The 21217-nt window shown below is 37.2% G+C and overlaps 1 protein-coding gene across 1 annotated transcript in view; it reads right to left on the reverse strand.

Annotated features, from left to right (window-relative positions):
* Positions 1-12294: 12294 nt before the first annotated feature.
* The window catches only part of KYNU (kynureninase), a 59788-nt gene continuing 50865 nt past the window's right edge, over positions 12295-21217 (reverse strand). The window contains exons 11-14 of the mRNA XM_086750978.1: positions 18811-18863; positions 17228-17313; positions 14069-14299; positions 12295-12620 (exon numbers count right to left, since the gene is read on the reverse strand). Of these exons, the coding sequence (XP_086607104.1) occupies positions 12468-12620; positions 14069-14299; positions 17228-17313; positions 18811-18863 (523 nt within the window). The 3' untranslated portion in view covers positions 12295-12467. The remainder of the gene's footprint in view (positions 12621-14068; positions 14300-17227; positions 17314-18810; positions 18864-21217) is intronic.

The following is a 21217-nucleotide window of genomic DNA, read 5'->3' on the forward strand; positions in this document are numbered from 1 at the left end:
GAAAGAAAACTTGACTTTTTGTCTTTAGTCCAGCTTTTACTCTCTGTTGGGATGACTGACAGGCAGCCCATAGCCTGGCTTGTAGAGCAGACACCCAGTGGCAAATCTAATTCAGTGGGTAAATCAAGCCGTAATAGACAACACAAACCTGGACGGCATGCAGGCACAAGCCTGGAAGAACAACTGTGCATGCAATGTCTGTTTCCAGAAGAAAATAATTGTTTATTAATGAATATGGATAAAGTTCCAAAATGATGCAATTCGCTAGGAAAAATCCAAGGAAAATAGCAGAGTATGTGATAATGAAGAAATAATGTATTATTTCCCACGTTCTTCACCAGAATTTTTAATATTTGTAGTAGGTTTTTAATTATTTAAATTAAAAAGGAGAATAAATAATTATGTCTGTATGGACAGTAATTCATATTCTTGCTCACAGCAATTATTTGCTTAGAGAGTTGATGTCCATTCAGTAGCCATTATTTTTTTGCCACAAGGGCTTTGAATATTTAATCCCAGTAAAAACATTTCTAGGAGCACATCCTTACATATCAAGAAGACCATGTGGTGGCCATATAACAGCTCTAATCATTTGTAGTCCAAGTCAACAGCAGTCTCCAACATTACCTGCTTGGGAAATAAATGCTTATTGTGTAGGAGCTTGTACGTAAATGTCAATGTAAATATACAGCAGTGGTTAAATTCACACAACCCTCTCAACCGTAGCATGCATTATAAACACTCTGGTATCATCTTCCAAAACCTTTTACTTTTTCCCTAAACAATCCCTTTTACTTACCGCAGTCTTAAAAGTGCAAAAGATATTTTTAAAGAATTGTCACAGGTGGTAGAAAACAGATCTTTAGAGATTCTCCAGCAGTGTAACGTTGGCTATATGGAAGGAACACATGCACTGTGACATGAGGTCTAAAACCCACAACATCCAAATTTTAGGAGACAAATGATCTTGCATTAACACATCTCCTATTAGCTGAGCTGCTAAAGTTTTGATAATAGATACACTTTAAGAAGCGGCAGAGAAGTTTAGGATAGAATTCTCTGGACATTTACTTCCTAATAAAGATCATTATGCCTTGTATTGAAGTTTTAATTTAGAAATATTAGCAACTAAGAAAATAACATATTTCTTTATTTTTACACTTACTATTTTTCAAGTCTACCTAATGTAATTTTTCCACTGTTAAAAAAAAAAAAAAAAAAGACACTGAAGTTAATGAAAAGTACTAGGTAAGAAAGTTCTGCGTAAATCCAGGCTGTTCCTTTTCTCTCTCTTTCCCAGGTGTCTTAGGGATCTTGACACTTACTTTAAAGGCCAGCCTTGCCAGGACTATTTTTATTAACTTAGCAAAGCCACTCCAACCCATTGTATAGCTATGCTGCACTAAAAAGGAGATGAAAACTCAGCATATGTTGATGCATTATGTAAAGACTTTCCTTGACAGGATTTAGTTACATGCAAGCTTTAAATGCAGTGTAAATGCATTTTCTGGAGTGTTAGGCCTCTGAGTGCTGAAAGTGCTACCATACCAAACTGCCAAAAAGGTGGTTTTACGTTACACGATAACGGACCTTAAAAAGACAAATGAGTCATGTGTTTTGGGTGACAATATCTCAATCCATGCACTCGTGATCCAGTCAGAGTTACAAAGTGGTGCTAGCAAAATCCTCTTCAAAGCATTTCTCTTCTCCCTGGTGTTCACCAGTGGCTTCAGGTGTGACCCAAACTCTCCATGCCAATAGCTTGTTGACTGGAGATGTTCCAAAAATTGTCAATGTTTTCACAGTATAAGAAGTATGAAGTGGCTGTGCGTGATATAAAACTGATATTGCAGCCAGTGTTGTTTCTACCTCTATTAAAAAATCTTCAACTACATGGTGAATAACAGCGAGGAGAGCACCAAGTCCTGTGAAATCCCATGATGAAGAAGAATACAGAAGAAAGCTGAGATGTTCTGGGATTTTCTTTTCTTTTCCTTCAGCCTTTGAGGAAGAAGAGGCTCATCTCTACACTATCAAATTCCACATTCACAATAAGATAAAACTAAGCATGCAGCAACACAAGGCATTCACAAAAATAATGCACCTCCGTCAAATCCAGTGGAAAGAAGAAATGATGAAGTCATTGCTCGTCTCTTCCCTATCCAACTTTTATCAGAGTGGTAGGTTCTACTCTTGCTCTGTTCCCTCCTGTGCTGCCACGGCAGGGTCAGTCAGAACGTGCCAGAAGAAATAAGTCAATAAAAGCAAGAGACAGTCAGATGCAGGAAGCAAAACTCCTCTGCACACAGATGATGGTCCTCTCTCATGTTCAGAATCTTTCAGGGGAGAATGTGCTGCCTGAAACAGACTGGGAAACAAAAGAGTGAATCAGTTTATCAAAGACTTGAAGCAGTTAGTAGAATTAAATAATTCAATATGTCTGTTTCAATCCCTTCCTATTATTTTATTTGCAAGTGTAATATAAGGATACTTGTAGTTTTTCTACATGGCTGTACTCCATTGCCTTTTTCCCCATCTCCCTCCTTCTGACAGGCAATTGCTATTGTACATTCTCACATGATCTGGGAGATGTTGGGAAATCTTACTGGTTATTGGTGAATGGCAGTATCCAGATTTGGAGAAGGAGGAAAAAAAAAAAAAAAGGAAGAAAAAAAAAAGACATGAACAACCAGCACAACTATTAGGCTGAGTATTAGATATGTTGTCTGCTTACACTTCTTGGAAGACTTCTTCACAGCAGCCACCTAGAGAAAATAAGAAGGTTTTTACTCAGACCACTCCAACATGTCGGCATGCATACATTTAATTTCAGCTTGTTTCAATTGGGCAAAAACCCAAATTGATAGCCCTCATTCTATAGCTTTTGAGATTGTTCCAGTTTTTCAGTTCCTTCTCATGTCTATAGTCTGTGGTCTCTGAAGTCATATACTTCCTTTTCCTTTGTTTCTCAAGACCACTCTGTCCTCCCTTTTCCTTTGGTTCATGCTTGTAATTTTGCTTTTATGAGCCTCTTTTTATTCTGTACCTGCCAAACTTAATAAGGACTGTCCCAAAGCAGGTACACAGTACTGTGATAGTCTGATGCTGTAGTTACTTATGTAAGTTATAAAAAAAAAAAACCAAAACCAAAAAACAAAACAAACAAACAAACAAAAAAAACCCAGGTGCTTAGTGCCATGGTTTACAACATATCCACTCTTGTCTGATGTTAGGGTGGTGGTGTGTTTAGCAAAATTATTACAATGCTGATTTCTCATGAGCCAGAATTATACTTTCTGAGCTGTGAAAAGCTTTCACTCGGATCCTTTTTTTTTTTAATTAGTCCGGACAAGCTCTGCAATAGGACAAAGTGTATTGTTAGTAGTTCAAAAGGCAAGTGGTATTCAGGGTCAGGGAATATTTTTTAGGTTTTTAGGAGTATTTTTGGTTTGACCCTTCTAGTTCTTCTGAGCAAAAAAAAAAAAACCAACAAAACATTAAACAGTAGGCCCGTTGGAAAAAAATTTCTTCATGAGACTATTCAGTCCTGGTTTCTTCTTCTCTTGGAACAGCATCTGCAAGACCAACTTGCACTCATTACTCATTTCTCCACAGAGTCAAGAGTTCTTTTCAATAACTTTTAACAGCGACAGGGCGATGGAGGCACCAGCTCTTCTGCCCTCATGCACAAGCTTGCAAGTCTAAAATAGGACCTTAAAGAGAAAAAAATTATAACTCCACAGTGTATGTCATTATGATATACTGAATGCAAAGCAGCTGTTCCTAACAGATTTGGCATATAACAAGGGTAATGTAGTTTTACACAAATCATTATGTTCATTATATTAAATTAATGGATTAAAATTAGTCAGTGATTTTTTTTAAGGCCATCTTACCCATAGATCCCCTTTATCCTTACATTCTAAGGTGTTTTTTTTCTTTATTCTTCAATATTCTGTGCAGAGGTGACGTAATTGACCAGATCACTGGGAGCATAAGCCCCTAAATTCATGGCTGTTGAGCATCTTCCAATATAAGCACCTGAAGGAAAGGTATTTAAGGGAAATAGAAAATTATATAATTTTTTTTCCCTGATCTTTTGAAGAGTAAATTATTTTTTTCCCATCCTCCAGGAACCGATTCTGGACTAATTTTTCCTACTAAGGGCTTTAAAGTCTAAAATTCATCAAACGTCTTTTCCTCAGAGACAATGTCATCCAAGTTCAAAGGATCTGTAGCCCTGCAAAACTGATGTCTTATTTCAGAGCTAATGCCTTTGTTTTCATTTAATGTTTGATTTCATAAAATTAAATCACTACTTACACTTTCTCTAAATGTGAAAAACATAGAAGACAGAACCAGATCTCTTGATTCTCTGAAGAAAAGCACACATACACACACATAGATGTACAGATGTATCCTATACATTCAATCGCTATGTTTTTCTGTCTAAGATTTTTTCAGGATAGATTTATTGTAGATTATGGGGTTTTTTTTCAGATGTTTTTTGAAGAACATTTGAACTGAAAATAGTAGTCTTTCAAGGCATTTGTTTTAATGAACATCATTCTAATTAAGAGCATGATCTTCACAACTAAATATAAAAAGGATTTTTTTTTTCAAGTGAAGTCTGGGTCTGATTACTGACGGAAGAACTTCAAGATCTTTTTTTTTTTGCTAAGCATTTCAATATTCATTCAGAAAAATGTCAAGATAACAGACTTTAGCATGTAATTTTGGTGATTCATACTTTTTCTGGTATTTTATAAGTTCAATTTTAGTATCCAGTTAAAGCAAGAAAGTTTGAATAAAATAAGAATAGTGATGAAAATGAAGCAGTCATATGCTGTGTCCATACTTCCACAGAATTTAGGATCCTCCAAAAATTCACCCATAGCATTATTCTTCATCCATATCTGATACAGAGCAATCATCTTTGATTTATTAGTTAAATTTGAGAAGTTGTGAGTGATTTCTTTCCAAAATTCAGTGTACTTCTCACTCTTGCTTTGGTCCAGGATGAGTTTACCTTATCTAACTCAAGTTCATTCAACAACAGATTAAATTTGGATGCTATAAAGAGGCTTATAAATTTGTTAAATTAATCTACCACTGAACTATGTTAAAACTGGAAGTCATAAACAATGATAATGAAGGTGATTTTCACTTCAGTTTAAGGGTCAAGTTCCACTATTTTTTAGGATGCCACTATACATGAATTATGCTGTTGTCTTAATAAGCTGTTTTTGCACAACTATATATTAAAGAGGATATGATCTAGGGAAGCAGGAAGCATAATCACCCCTTAGATTCTAGAAACCAAGTGTGAGGTCTCAAAATGCACTTCAGCATGACTTCATAATCAGTAAATCTGAAATACCTGACACCAGGATGGTGAACCGTAGAAAGCAAGTTGTGTCCTGAGGTTCCCTGCTGGGTGAAGGGGAGGTGAGGTACCCCAAAGGCAGGCCACCCCACCAGCGAATGGGACTAGGCTTCAGCAGGAGTTTCCACAACCCCTGCTCTGAGAAGAGTTACTCTAAATTCAGCAGTGAAAAATGTCTCTAAACTAAACGTCTCTAAACTCCTGCTAGCCTCGATGGCTCTGGCACACTAGGCAGCACACCTCTACAGGTTGAAGTTCATGCATTAACCTGCCCTTTCTCCCTCACCACAGCTCTATACAACTGCAGCTGTTGGTTAGCATTTATTTATAAAAATGGAAAATCATGGTCTTCCCTTATGCTGACAAAGGTGTAATATGCAGGGGGCATCCTCCCACCAGTGAGCTCTTCTCCACACATACTTTTCTACTAGTATAACTATCGTTGCTTTACTTACTGATGGGATTTATCCAGTTGGGGTGTGGTAGGGATGTTTTCTCAATATTTGCTGACTTGGCTGCTCAGGAGACCAAAATACATCTTTGGTCCTGGATCATCAAGGATCAACCCTTCAGGCTCCCATTCTAGTGAGTGTAACCTTTTCCAAGTTGGTGTGCTGAAGAACTTTCAAGATAGTCTATCGTAAAGAAATGTATGTTATTAACAACAGTATTTACCCCGCACTGATAGATTCTACATTTTATAGCTGGCAGTTCAAAATCACTTTTACATTCCCAGTACTACAGAAACTTAGCTGTGGAATCAGAAAAAATAACTCTTTCAGAAGCAATTAAGATAATTTAGAGACAGGTGAATCTGGATTTTCACTCACAGACAATTTCTCCAAAAGACCTTCACCATATTTTTCCCTGCAGGAAGTAGCAGTACAGGAAAGTCTAGGCGCATCCTTAAAAAGAGACGGCCACACGTTCGCAAGTTACCCACTTGCAAGGTGTTGTTCTTTCTAAGAAGGTAGGACTTGGCAGAATCAGTTGCATCTCTTGACTACACTGGTTTAAATTAGATATCACACACAAGAACATCCGAACAGTTTGCATAAAGTTTCAGCTAAGGCATTAAAACCATTTCTATGTCCTATCTGAAGGATGAATATTTATGAAAATTTCCTGTCACTTCCCAGGTGGAAATTCAAATAAAACACTTGTTAAAAAGAAACACAGTGTCAATATGCATGAGGTATGTCAGACATACCTCACTACTAAAATAGAAAATGTATTACAGATCTCTTTCTGTTGTGATTCATACATTACATTTTCATAGCTCCCAGTTCTTAATATCTTGTGTTCAAGTGTCAACGTGAACTTTGCAGGAGTCTGCTCCCAGTTAGCCTTGCAACAACCACCCAGCGCCATGCTCTCTCCCAGACAGTAAACTGGGTACTGGGAAAATATGCAAAGGAGCGAAGTTGGAAGTTGGACCCATGAGGCTCGATTTGCACTCTACTACAACAAAAGTACAGTAACGCCTATCCCACTAACAACAGTCTCTCCAGTAGCAAGGAACTTTCTCTGTGTTCCAATGGGTGAGACCATGAACTACGCTCCAATCTATATAGGTATCTACACAATCTATACTCCACTAGAAAGGGGGCATCGCAGAAGGCGTAATTCCTTTCAAGCTGCAGTGCTACCTCTAGTGCTCGGATGCTTTTTTTTCATTATGAATGTGCTTTGTTATAAAGAAAGAATTGGAAAAGTTTTCATATGTATCTTCGTATTTATGGCTGGCACTGTGACGGTAAGACTGCCATTTGCTTTTATCCCAAATGAAGGGTTTTCAGCATTACTCGCCCCCATGCTTATTTCAGAAGCCTGTCTAAATTTTGCCACACATAAGAGTCATTTTGAAAGTATTAAATAATGATTTTTCTATGACTCTCATACTTTGATGTAGCCTCCTAGGAGAAAGAACTATCCTGGACATACAAATTTCTCATATTTTAACAAGTTGACAATATCTTCAAAATTCTTCAATAAAATGTAAGTTTTATAAAAAAAAATACCTCTGCACTTGGCTCAGTTGATGAAAGGCCATGTCCCCTAGAAATTATAATGTAGCAACTTTTTGAACATATGCTTTAAATTCACAATTCGTTTCTTATTTTTAAAGCTATATTTTATCATTTGATTAATTGCTTAAAACTGTACACAAAGATAAAGGGAACTTTGAAATTCATACCTTGGAGTATTAACGCGTACTCAGGACTAGATGTAAATGTCAGGAAGAAAAAAGATCTAATGAACTCTTTATTGGTGAAATACTGTATTGTAGCTGCCTAGAATTTTAAATGGCTTGTAGCTAGCTCCAAAGCAAAATAACGGTAGAAGTTTACTTACAGCATGAACTCCCATTCAGCATTTCTAATGTCTTCTTCCAGTGTAGATGGAAGCCATTTGTTGTGCTAGAAGTTGCAGCTGCTTCATTTTGTTGAAGTTTAGTGGATCCTCTTAACACTAGCAAAAGCAAAATGTCCAGGAAAAAAAAAAAAAAAAAAAAAAAAGCAATGGCAAAAGTATTTTTCTGGCTAGAAAATTACACCGCCATAAGTTTCCTTTTCCCTGATGTCTTCTCTGCCATAATAATGGCTTCAGGATTTAAATCCTTTGCTGCTATTGTGACTTCAAAGCCTTAAAACTGCAATTGAATGAAGCAGTTCATCTGTCATTATTCAAATATGAAGCAATTATGATGAAATAAAGATAGAATTCCATTGAGAAATACTCCAATCAATTCTCCCTTATATTTAACTAGAAACATAAAACGATGCTTAGAAGAGTAAGTTTAGGTAATAAAAACTTGGAATATAAAAAGTATGAATTACTGATCTATAACTTATTCATTTCTGAATAAGCTTTCTAAATATATTTCACAAATATTGACAAAAGTTTAAGCTTACAATGCAAAATTGTCTCTCAACTCGTTGTAGAGAGTAACTAGCTTTTCAGAAACGTATTTTCATCAGCTTGAGTGCTCAGAAGTTCCAATGGGAACTGCTGAGATTTTTAAGGGTCTCTGAGCAGGTCAGCTCCCTCCGAAATATCTCGGATCATGACACATTAATTGCATCTGGAATAAGTGGGTTTTATAAGTCAGTATTTGAAGTAACGCACCTACCTCAGCCGTGTCTTCATTATATTTGCTGCTACTGCTTTAATGTCTACATATCCTGCAAGATGCGTCTGCGGATTTAGCCCTTAGATGATTATTTTCACCTTTCTGAACGCAATCAAGGGCCATTCATTCCCACCTGTACTCAGTTTTATTTGGGAACCTGACCATAATATAGAATAACATAGCTTAAAAAGCTAATTATTTTGTTGCATTATCTTCCATTCTTTCTTTTTCTAGACCTTAACATATCACAGGGACAGATTAGTTTGGGATTTTTTCTCCCTTTCTTTCTCTTTTCATCTTTCTCTTTTTGTCTACCCATGTATAATACTCTTCTGATAAAATGAAAACAAGCTTCTTTCTGCAGTAGTCAGACCAAGGGCTACCAAAGTTTTGTGTGTTAAGCTCTTCAAATGGCTCATGCCTTTCCCATTCTCAAGTCATGCATCCAACTCAGATAAGATAATAAGTATATGTCATACCTTTCTCTTCACTCATAGCATACTGTTCTTTTGGAGAACAGAACCATCCTTTTCTGCTTATGGAAAAAAAAAACCAAACAACTTTGCCTTCTCTCTAGTTTTCCCATGGCAAAATAGGGGAAAAAAATTGCACAAATGGACCCTGTAGTAATTTTCCTCTCATGTTTTCAACAGTTACAGTGAGTTTAAGAGATCTGTACAGTATTTAAACTGTATTGTGCTGAGAAAGATCACATTCAACCAGGGATCTACATATTGACATTTATCTTCCTTCATTTTACAGGCATTTTGTCACTCTACCTAGGTATCAACTTTCTGTCACCTACAAAAATCCTGTCTTGCAGTTTAATTTGAAAATTGTAATTCCTTCAGACAATCCAAAAACTAAATGTTATCACAGTTAGAAAGCAGTGGTACTTAATCCTGAATTTTAAATCAGAAATGTAACTAGCAAGAAGCATTCGGGGTATATACAATTAATTATTTCACACATAATTGTTCCTGATATTACTCTAACCATGATAACTTGGAGCATGTGAAAAAGCAGACTAATTTTTTTTTTTTTTTTTTTTTGCACAGAAGCTCTTTCACTTGATATTCTCTCACTAAATAATATGTAAAATACTGACACCTAATGTTAACTTTCAGTATTATTCATTTTGCAAAACTTTAACAAGTAGGAAAATACCACGTGAAACTGGTTCTACAAGTTTGTTCCAGTATAATGCAGTATAGCCTTCCCTCACTTTTTGGAAATAATTTTCTTAATTTATAAAGCAAGGAGCTTTTATGTTTATTTTCAGAGCTTATAGGTGAAAGAGAGAGTAATTTGGACAGGTTGAAATAAGGGAGTTTTGATTCACAGAATTTAATCAAATCCATGAAATGGAACACAAACAATTATTTATAAAGTCAGTATTTGTACCTGTAGCCTGAAGTGTTACTAAAAGACAAAATAGTAGTAAACATTTATTAATAATCTGGTATCTTTCAAAACCTGGACTGTGTAGATTCAGTAAGTACTTTACCTACCCTACTTGTTTCACTTTTCTCAGAGACACAAGGAATTGTTTTCACAGGTCATGAATTCAATGCAGATGCCAAACTGCAACGTCAAAATTCACCATCTATCTCCCTGTAGCTTCCAAGATAGCTTGTTCAAACCTAACGTCTAGGTGCTATTTAGAGATTTTGAGGTTCTTAACTCTACCTCTGTCTGTCGTACAAGCAAGGTTTAGCCAATATCAAAATAAGCTATATTATACTATCACCTAGTGTCATACCTGGATTTACATTAAGCTTGCCTGACTTTATAGGGAAGATATAAGTGATTGTTACCAGAGCTGTAAGCAGCACAAGTGCTTCCAAGGCACTGTCAATGAATAAAAACCCTTTTCAACACTGTGGACAGTCACAGTTTTATATTCAGAGCTTTTTTCATCAGCAGTTTCTTTACGGAAAATGGTCCTTTCCTAAGATCATGTCACTTGAGAGAAGAAAGTAGCCGTGCTGCAGATGCAAGTGTAAAAATAAAACCATAGCCACTGAAATACAGATACCTGGTCTGCAATGTAATTATACAAGTTCAGCTGAAAGCTGAATTAAAAAGTGATGACGTCAATGTAATCAAAACCTCTTGAGTGAGGCAGAGCTCTCCAACCGATTAAGACTCCTGTGCTATTCTTTACAACAATATTCTAGTTTAACAAGCCATTCTTACTCTTCACAGGTGTGAGAAATACCAACAAACAAATCCCTTATTTGGAGTTCTTTCAGCTTTTCCCTACACATTACAACCAATGAAGTAGGTATTGCTGCAGCAAGGATTTAATACTACTCATCTTTGGGAAATTTCAGAGCATAGGTAGACACTGTGAAGGTCTTTGAATTACTCTGTGCAGCAGGAGATGCTCAAAGAGTATGAAAATTTCAACCAGCAAAAATGCCCTTGAGCCAAACTGGAGTAAATCCTCACTTCTTCCCCCAAATACTTTCTTAGACTTGAAGCAGAGTAAAAATAAGTACTATGAAAAGTAACTTTCTAAGTGTTTCTTATAAAAAAAAAAACAGACACATTGAGTATTATTAGAGAGGATTGCTCAACCTGGAGAAGAGACGGCTGCAAGGAGACCTTAGAGTGGCCTTCCAGTACCTAAACAGGGCCTTCAGGAAAGATGGGGAGAAACTCTTTAGTGGGGCCTGTTGTGATAGGATGAGGGGTAATGGTTTTAAAACAGAAGGAGGTAGATTCAGACTGGACATAAGGAAGAATTTTTTTACACTGAGGGTGGTGGAACACTGGCACAGGTTGCCCAGAGAAGTGGTGGATGCCCCATCCCTGGAAACATTCAAGGCCAGGTTGGACAGGGCTCTGAGCAACCTGATCTGGTTGGAGATGTCCCTGCTTCTTTGGAGGGATTGGACTGGATGGTCTTTAAAGGTCCCTTCCAACCCTAATGATTCTATGATTCTATGAAAGTTTTAGTTGATTCTTGAAGAAGAGTACATGCTGAATAGCTACAGGTTTAAGATCTTAGTTGCCTTTTATGCCAAGGTGTTATTTACATCTTAAAACAACTCAAAGTGTTGGTTAAATGTAAACAGTTTTTCTTCTTTGTTTTAGCTGCCCAGTGCAAATCTCTGTAAAAATCTGGGCCACGTTGTAAGTTAACAATGAGATATTTTGCTGCTGCTTAAACAGTTCAGAGTTCATTTTTCCTAATCTGAAATAAGCCTTGTTAAACCTGCAATAAGCACTCCTACAGCCCTTCACACTGGCTTACCCAAATTTAAAATTGTTCTCAGCTTTCTCGAGCATATAATCTCCAAGATGACTACCTAGAAGGACAAAGAGTAAATGTTTTGTTCTAGCCAGCTGTATCACACCAAAGAAGGTATCTGCAATGTAAATTCATTCTTCAATTAAAGCGTTTATTAAACTAGAATTTGAAAATGCTGGGCCCTTTGAAAAATTCACTATGCAGCAGTTAACAGTTTTTAAACAACTAATTGTTCAACTTTTACTTTTCAACTATACCATGTTCTTTAAATAGAATTGGTAAATTAAAAATGTAAATTGGACTGTATCCTTTAACTGTTGGTGATTTGTCTAGTCTCTACTTTTTATTATGCATCATTTTTATAATAAAGAAGGGATTTTTTTTTCCTTTCCTCTTCTAGTTGATAGCAATTCTTCCATGCTTCTCAAAGCTAATGTAATAAAACCACATACAATGTTTAAGAAAAGTCCCATTAAAATATACAAAGCATACTAATTCATGAAGTCAAAGTCAAAGCAGAGTGGAAATATGAGCTTTAATAAAACTATGTCTGTTGTAAATAACTATTCAAGCACAGTCATTTTTTTGCAAATTGCATGCGATATAGCTCAGTCTACTCAAAGCAAAGAATCGCTCAGTGGGATAAATGCATCTTAGTCAGAAATAGATTAAAAGATACAGCTGAGCCATCAATAAGAACCAGATAGCGCAGTATTGTTTGCTGTTTGTTTTGAAGATGTAATTGCGGATCCCAGGATTTCAATAAATCTGTGCACATCATGGAAAGAATTGTAGAGAGGAACTGGGGCAATGCGGAGAGCATTTGGTTCTCGCATGTCACACTGCAAAACAGAAAGGGAACGCTTAGTAAATTCAGGTCACTTCATATTTATCTGTCACACTATGTTTTTAAATGTCATCCTTGTCTTCCAGGAAGAATGAGTGGACCAAGAAGGAGACACATGTGAAAACTTTGGGACCTCTAAGAAACTATTACGACGAGTATTATTGCAAAGAACATAGCAAGAAGAGTTAGTGTGTTGCCTAAAAAAGGATGCAAGACTCGGGGTGGCAGGACTCTAGCAGTACCATCGAAACCTGCTATGTATCTCCATAATTTACATTAGTGCCCATAGCAACCCATAGTTGAAGAGGCACATAGGTGGCAAAAAAGCTACCACAAAACCGAGACATGCCAGTATGACAGTGTCTTGTACTACAGGTACAAGTAACGTCACAGGGCTTGCAGTATTTTTCTTTTGAACATTTTGCTGAATAGAATAATCTCTCATATTTGAAGAATATTACTGCATCACAAAGACAAGCCAACAGGGTAGGGCCCCGTGCTCTCTTAAAAGCAGCAGTTCCTGGAATTCCCTGGCAGAACCAAAACAGCAGCACATTTAGCCCAGAAGAGTCGTCCTTTGGGGACACAGGTTACCAGTTGAAATAAAATTCATATAGCATTGATATAGCATTACGTTATCAGCGTCACCTCCCAGCACTTCTAAATCACCAGATGTATAGCCTTAAATTTATCTTTTTGAGCAGTGCCGGTAATGATGCCATTACATGGCACTACCGTTCAGTAGCCTCCTCCTGAGTGCTAAAACACATTTCTAAGGAAATTACACCTTTTTAATTTTTCCACCTCAATGCCTTGCAAAAAGTAAGGGTTTGGCCATTTGCAGATCAGGAAAGGGACTGGTGGAGGTTCAGAGCGCCTTGTCATCGTCACGCTGTAGGTGCACAAGTTGTGGCCTTGAGGATGGTGAGCGCCACCTGAGCACTGCTGACTGCCAGCACCTCGGGGTGACACAGACCTCCTCTTTGTGGTCTCTGGCCTCGTGCCTGGACCCACGGCAGGGGCCCTGGACGAGCACACTGAACGGGAAAGGCCTGTACAGGCAGTACATTACATTGGACAGCTCTGACATATTCATATTTGTGTTTTTCCAGGGTGTGCCTTCCACCATAACGCATCCATAAAGCAGGTCTAACCTTAGTATTGACTCCCTGCTGCTATATACAGAACCTTTAAAAATAAAAAAAAAATAGAAAAAGGACAGACTAACAAATAATTTAGAAAATAACTCTACTCATTAAACTTAAAAAATAACTCTACTTATTAGATTCAAGATGCTATGTAAGCAATTTTAATCACTCCCAGGATTCTTGGGCCGTATACAATACTATATTTGAATAAAAGCAAAAATGGTATAGGTACACAAAATGGTATAGTACAGGTTCACAAAAAAGTGCATGAGAAGATGAAGTTTGATTTACTCACAGCTACTCCTCTCTTCTCCAGCTCTTTAAACACAGATTTGATTGGAAGGGAAAAAGATAATGTGAGTTGGCATCCTCTTTCCTCAATCTGAGATGGCGTGATGATTTTTACAAAGGGCTTCTCTGGATTTGTTTTGTCCTCATTGTAGTAATGCTTTATCAGGTATTCCAAGTAACCAGTGAGTAGAATGGATTTCCTTCTCAATGCTTTCATTGTAGTTTGACTAAAAACCTACAATGATTTTAAGTCATTAGAATGATAATGCACTGCTATAGAAGAGAAAAAAGAAGTAAAGACTAAGACTATTTCTGAGCTTTTTAATAACTTAAATAATTTTGGTAATACAAAGGCCAAGCTCTGTCATTCTTTGCTAGGTAGCAGATTTCTCTGTACATATTATCATTGGAATCCAGTGGTAATATCAGATAGACATTATAGATAATGTCTTTAGATAATGAAAGACATTTCTGTCTACTGTTGAAGTTTTACACACATCCATATGTGCATAAATTAATTTGCGCACAAAACCAGTTTGCTGAGAGAGCATTCTTTTGCACATCTGAAGAGGATCCATACATTCTCTATACGTTCAACAGGGTTGCATGAAAATCACATACAAGTTTTTCCCTGTGTATACCTCGAGTAACAAAAGCCAAGGGTCAAGACTGAAACATCATGACTGATCTACAAACTCTTGCCTTTAAAAACACAAAATTTCTATTAATGTCTTGACTTTAACATTTTAAGCCCTGTACAGGCAGGGTTGCTGTCTCTGCTTATCTACAAGAACAAAAAAAATATTTGCTTGATTCTGATTTAATAGCTCTAACAGGTTGGCCAGAAAGGTGATTGATGCTCCATCCCTGGAAGAGTGTATAAAGAGTTAACTAAGATATCCTACTCAAAATATAACAAAGTCTAATTTCTGGCAACACCTGGAAATCGCTCTTTTGTAGACTATTCCAAGTATTACTCCATGTTGGTATCACAACCACTAGATGCTGCACAAAACCAAAAGCACCTACATGTTTTTTTTTTCTGTGAAACAAAACACAGCTGGCTGTAAGACAGACTTTCCATGGAGGCAGTGCAGTCACAGCAATGAACGTGACAGGGACCAGAGCCACCAGCAATCAGCACTTGTACAGGTCAACCAAAATCTAGAGGTGCTTCCCTCACCGCACAGGCAGGCAGGGCGTACACACGAGTATTCAGCCCGTTACTGGAGGTATGATGGAGACCTGTCTCCTGTTCCTCTGGGCTTTGCAGCCGTGTGAGGGATGGATCTCCTCAGGCTGCACGCAAAAAATCTGTTTGCTCAGGTTTTGTGCAAGGAATATTTGGCCTCCTGGGGGCGATTTTTGAAAAAGATCTTTTAAATGTGGCTGTAGAGCGCTCCCCTTTTTTCCATAAAAGGGAGCAGCTACCGCTATAACAGTCACTTTAAGCATTATTGAGGAATAACATGCATTAGCACTTGCAGTTTCCATTGTTTCCATTGGAAACGCTGCCTTCTGCTTAATGTGTCCCAGTGAAGGTGGCATGCAATTTCACTAGCCATCTCTTGCCAGACACGACAACTATTTTGTTTCCCACTGTATTACAGCAATTAGCACTGGGAAATCCTGGCTGTGCCAAAAGGTAATGCAAACACGGGAAGGGGAGGCAATGGAAACTGCTCAGCCCGCGTTGTTTGAGGCTCCCCGCAGCGGGCTAAACGACATCAACCCACGCAAACCCGAGCAGTGACAATCTGGGTCAGAGCAGAATAGCTTTCAGCTTATCTCGAAGGTCGCATAAAGTTTAAAAAAAAATATATTGGATGTTTAAGGGCTAACAAAATAAATTGTCAGGCAGAGCAAGAAGCATCACTGTGCCCTTTGCAGTCCTTCAGCATTGCATGTAAGCTGGAGAGAGCGCAACTGGCAATTTTTCTCACTTTGTTTGCTTAAAATACTGGTTTTTTCAGTAAATAAAGAAGGACATACAGTATATGGACATTGCTCTTTGTTCCAGCATCAGCTTTGCCATTACACTAGCATTAATGGAATGCCAGCAGAAAGAAATTTCTCCCGTTTATGCTGGTGGCAAAACCTTGCTAACCAAGGCTGGTTGGAAAAGCAGCTTAGGAAAAAAAAAATAATATAGTAGCATATGTAGCATATAGTAGGGAAATGTATGTAAAACCATCCTTTTCACCCACAAAGAGCTAGAGTTCTGCATTTCAGAGGTGAACCATCCATAAGAGAAATGCTGCTACATCTTGATATGAAACATAGTGTGATACAAGGTGTTTGGAGAATAGCTCGTGCCTTCAGACAGGGCTGAATTATGCTCTCTAAGGTGGACCGGAGGGCTTTCAGCACACGGGTCACACCTTCCTAGCAGGGAAGGGATTAGCTCTGTGTGGCAAGATGGCCCTTTCCACAGCCACCGTCTCAGCGATTCAGATACAGATAGGTCAGAGATGGTCTCTGCTCCTTTGGTCACCAGAAAACTTATGAAGAGATGAAAGCAAGAACAGTCTAGAACTCCATCGTGTTTGTGAATTCCCCTTTTAGGAAGCATTCACAGGCAGCTTCTGTCTTTTCTGTTTGTAATCAAAGGGACTACAGCAGATGACAGCTTCCCTGAGCTGCTGGTTCAATCTAGACGCCAGTACACCCACTGACCATATCCATTTTCTTTCATAAAGAAGCAAAATCTGTTTTGCTCAGGGAAATATACGTAGAAGCAACTCCAGATGCAACTTTTAAGAGTTACGTGGTTCCTCCGTAAGAAGACCTTGAACAGCACCCTTCATATGTGTCGCACTAAGGCTGAATATCTCTATGGGAAAAGCCACTGTTTGCGCTGAGCCCCTGAACATCAGGACAAACACAATGTTAGCGGTCAGGCTTGGAGGTACAAACCTCAAGCACACTGTATCCAGCAGCAAAGATTGTGAGAACAGTGAAGGGATGAGTATATTTACTAAAGGCCTTGATCCCTCAGGGTTGTGGGGTTATTTTTTTTGTTTTTCATTCCCCCTTCTCCCTTCACTCTTTAACTATTCTGCATTTTTTTTTTTTTTGCAAGGGAGACAGCAATAAGACACGTAACATTCATTTAACATTTTTATACTCTTAAATTCAGGCTCAAAGTAAAGCCATTACTTACCTCTAAACTAGCTTGCAGAGCACAGACCAGTAAAATTGGAGGATTTGATAACCGAAATCCATTAATTCCTTCACTTAGTTGCAGTACTAGAAAATGAATAACTTATATTAGTGTTTTTGATTTCTTCCTTTTAATGGATTGGACCTTATCTTGAAGTCCGTCCTCACGCAATAAGATATTTCGCTAATGCGGCCTGTAGGAATCGGTCATTAGAAGGAAACAGCAATCTATTCACAGCTAATACTTTTAACTTCGAGAGAAACCCGATTTTATCCAGCGGAAGACCTCATTAGTGGCTTCATGGGAACTAGAGAACTGCAATTAATTTGTTTAAATGGTGTGTGTTAAAACCACCTTTACACTTGAATCCCTTTTAACACTGGCACAAACCAGAGAAATTCCCAGTCAGCAGAGTCATGCTCGCGCGGCGCTGCCACGAGTAGGGACTCACGTTCCTTAAACCGACGAGACGCATGGGAGATGGCATATGCAGCTAAGTGTAGCTTCAGGCCATGTAGAGAAGCTGCGTAGACTTAAGGCTGTGAAATTTCACAAAAATCTATTTAATAAATCTATAAAGCCTCGCTGTAAGTTCTGTGTCACCATTTATATTTCATGCTCCAGCACCAGAGCAAGAGGATGCTGCGGAGGAAACGCTTTTCATGCACAGCAGACTGGCTAATTTCGTAATGATCGTTGCCCAACTTCTCCCCTCTAAACTGCCCATGGAAATGAATAAACAACATTTTTCTTCTTCTAACAGTGTTTCAAGGCAATTTGTGTCTCCTGCTGGCTTTCCATAGTGCCACTTTCTTGCATTTGGTCAGGAAACAAAGAGCAGACTGAGGCTATTAGAGAAGTGTTCTCCAGCCAAAGTTGCATCAATAGGCACTCTTCCACAGAAAATTAAAAATACATTAAAAACAAAACAAGCAATCAAATAAAAAAGCTCCTTTCTCCTCCTAATCCCTCAGGATATTCTCTCTGCCATACTGTAAAGTAGAGCTGGATAGTCTAGCTGTCAGATTTGGAAAGGAGGCCTCATTTCATATTGGGACAATAAGTATTTAGCTATTTCAGAGCAGGTTTAGTTTTGTGTTATAACCCACCCTTCACTAGTGCAAGAGATTGGGAGATCCTGAAACATTAGTGGTGTTTCATGACTTATGTCAGGTTGTCTTACCTTTATTTATGTAATTTCTCATGAATTCCAGTGAAACTAATCCTAAAGTAAGATATTACCCAAGTGACTGACAGCAGATCCTCGCTCCTCAGAGGCTTACGTATTTAATTCACTGAGATACTTTGAAACTTTCATCCATATTCTATATCTGCATTTTGAAGGTATTTCAGCAAAATATTTAGAAGCAGACAGTCAGATCCATATGCCCAGAGACCAAATTTATTCTCACGTTTAGTTTGCCAACTCTATTGCATTACATAGTTGGGACGAGTTTAGCTAAATGATAGGTAAGTGAGGACATGCAAAGTTCTATACTTTCTACTCAAATTACTATGAAAGTGAAGCCGATTATATGTAAATACATCAAATAAGGTAAAATTGAAAGTGTAGGAGTACATACCATTTTCCATGAGGAATCGTGTTTTGAAGTCATGACCCCACCAGCCGGTTAGCCTAAGATTTTAGTAAAGAAAGTAAATTAATAGCAATCTTGGTATAATATCTTTTAATTTAAATTTGAGAGTTAAGAAATATGTAAGTAAGATTAAGAATTATACACATTTCTAATAATACATTGTATTTCTAACAATGACATAAAAATGCAATAAATTATATAAATCGCTAGCACTGAAAACTTAATATTACTATTTGGGAATTTTGCTTTAACTAGTAACAATAAAATGTGCCACATCTTTCAATTAGCTATTGATTTCAGACAATATCCCTTTTGTCTGAATTCATTTCACAAAATGAAAAATATAATAGAAATATTTCCACTGTTTTGTTCCAAGGCATTAAATTCACCCTAAATTTAGTTTAATGAATATTGAAAGCTAAAAGATGTTGTAAAATCTGACTTAGTTTCACTAAGCAAATGAGTTGGTGATGAACAGCAGAGAACAAGACCTCAGAAGAAGAATTGTGTGGGCATTGCATTTTCCTTACTACAAGACAGCAGTGGGAATTCTGAGTAAACTTTTTTTTCCTCTTGAACTGAGTTTACTATTAAAAAAAAATTTCTTTAAAGTAAAAACCAAACCAGTTGAATACAAAAATCAAGTTTTTTAGATCATGTCCAAGGGAAAAAAAAATAAATAATTAAATATCAATTCCTTTGAAAATCATTTATCCAAGCTTTTAAATTAGAATGATATTACATTATTAACATTTTCATACTTGCTGAAAAATATACTCAAGGACCTAGCTGTAAACAGTTTTCCAAAGCAGCTGGAGGCACTGGATCACCTAGTGCCCAAAGCACTGCAGATAAAGTCAATATCACAAAATCAAGGAGTCTCTCCTCACCTCCCTTGGGTTCTGTACTTCTTAACTCAGTATATGAGTAATATTGGCAACTAATAACAGCAGTACTGCTTGAAATTTCCTATGTTTCAATGCTATGACAATAGTAGAAAGTCACCAGCTTAGAAGGTCAGGAAGGAGTTTGTGGTCTCCAGGACTGGACAAAACGGACACCATTTCTTCCACGGCTTTGCTCAGTTTTTTTTCTGTGCCAGGTAGCAGAGTTGTTAGAAGTGAAGCCTGGCAAATGTTTAGAATTTGTGACAGTAAAAAAAAATAAATAAAGAAATAAATCAATAAATATAAGTAAAACTCATGGTAGACCAGCCTTTCTGGAAGTAAAGAAGGACAAAGACAGACACTGTCCCTCTCTAAAGCAGGAGCACATCTTCACAATGTGTTTAAAAGAGCTTAGCTCTGCAGAATTAAGACCACGTTTGAGTTAAAGACTTGTTATATGAATACCATTACACCTCATAAAATAAAGTACTTTTTCTTTCTGTATAACAACATAGGTTTTATGTTTACTCCTGTGAAAGGCTCTGAGTTGCGTTCAAATACAATATATAGAGAAAAAGCATGCTTTTTTCTTTATTGCTGTGTGATGTTTTTATTATTCTAAGACCCATGAAAATCAATAGTGCAATATACATTCATTTCAAATGAGATATTACATTGCCAAAATGAATGTATCCCAAATAAAGTATAATGTATCTTCTGCCCAAATGACTGTTTCTGATGCTTTGAATGATAAAAAATGTTCCAGCTATTTAATATGAACTATATAATATACATAGAATGTTTTACCATAAACTTTGAATATTGTATGTTACTACAACATACTACTAATGTCAATGGCACACACGTTCCATGAACTACAAAAGTCTTAAACAGAACAAAAAAATCTATGAGAAATATAATATTTGGACTATTCCTCTGCAGCAAGGAGAAAACAATACTATGCTCTATTTGGACCACATGCTAAAGTAAAAGACAAAATAAACATGAACCAGAATATTGCCCAGATAAAGTCTGATCAAAAGCACTCTGGTTGCATTTTGAATTCTCAGAACTTGCTAACTCTGAAGCTGGCTTAAAGTCAAGACCTCTGCTGCAGTGCCACATTTGCAACTTGGAAGCTGAAATTTCAGAAGTTTTCCAAAATGACAGAATGAAGGATTTTTTTAAAGACAGTTTTAGCTATCTCACCCTTTCCTACCATAACTTTGACAATTTGTTTTTGCCTTTTTTTTCCTTTTCTTTTTTTTTTTTTTTTTTTCTTTTTGGCTGTTCTAGAACTTCAGAGGTGTCACTACAGGATGTGCACTTTGAGGCAGCTCTGGTCCTACTCTCTCATTGATCTAATGGTCCATATGGATGTCACATTATTTGACATTTAAGTTGACAGGCTTCAAAGCGTGGAAATTAACAAAATCTTTACAAATTAGCAATTTGCTGTTTACAATTTTCTGTGAAAATTTTGAAACGAAGGTTGCCACTGCTAT

The sequence above is a fragment of the Chlamydotis macqueenii genome, chromosome 6 (genome assembly GCF_036417535.1).
Source record: "Chlamydotis macqueenii isolate bChlMac1 chromosome 6, bChlMac1.mat, whole genome shotgun sequence".
Classification (NCBI taxonomy): Eukaryota; Metazoa; Chordata; class Aves; order Otidiformes; family Otididae; genus Chlamydotis; species Chlamydotis macqueenii.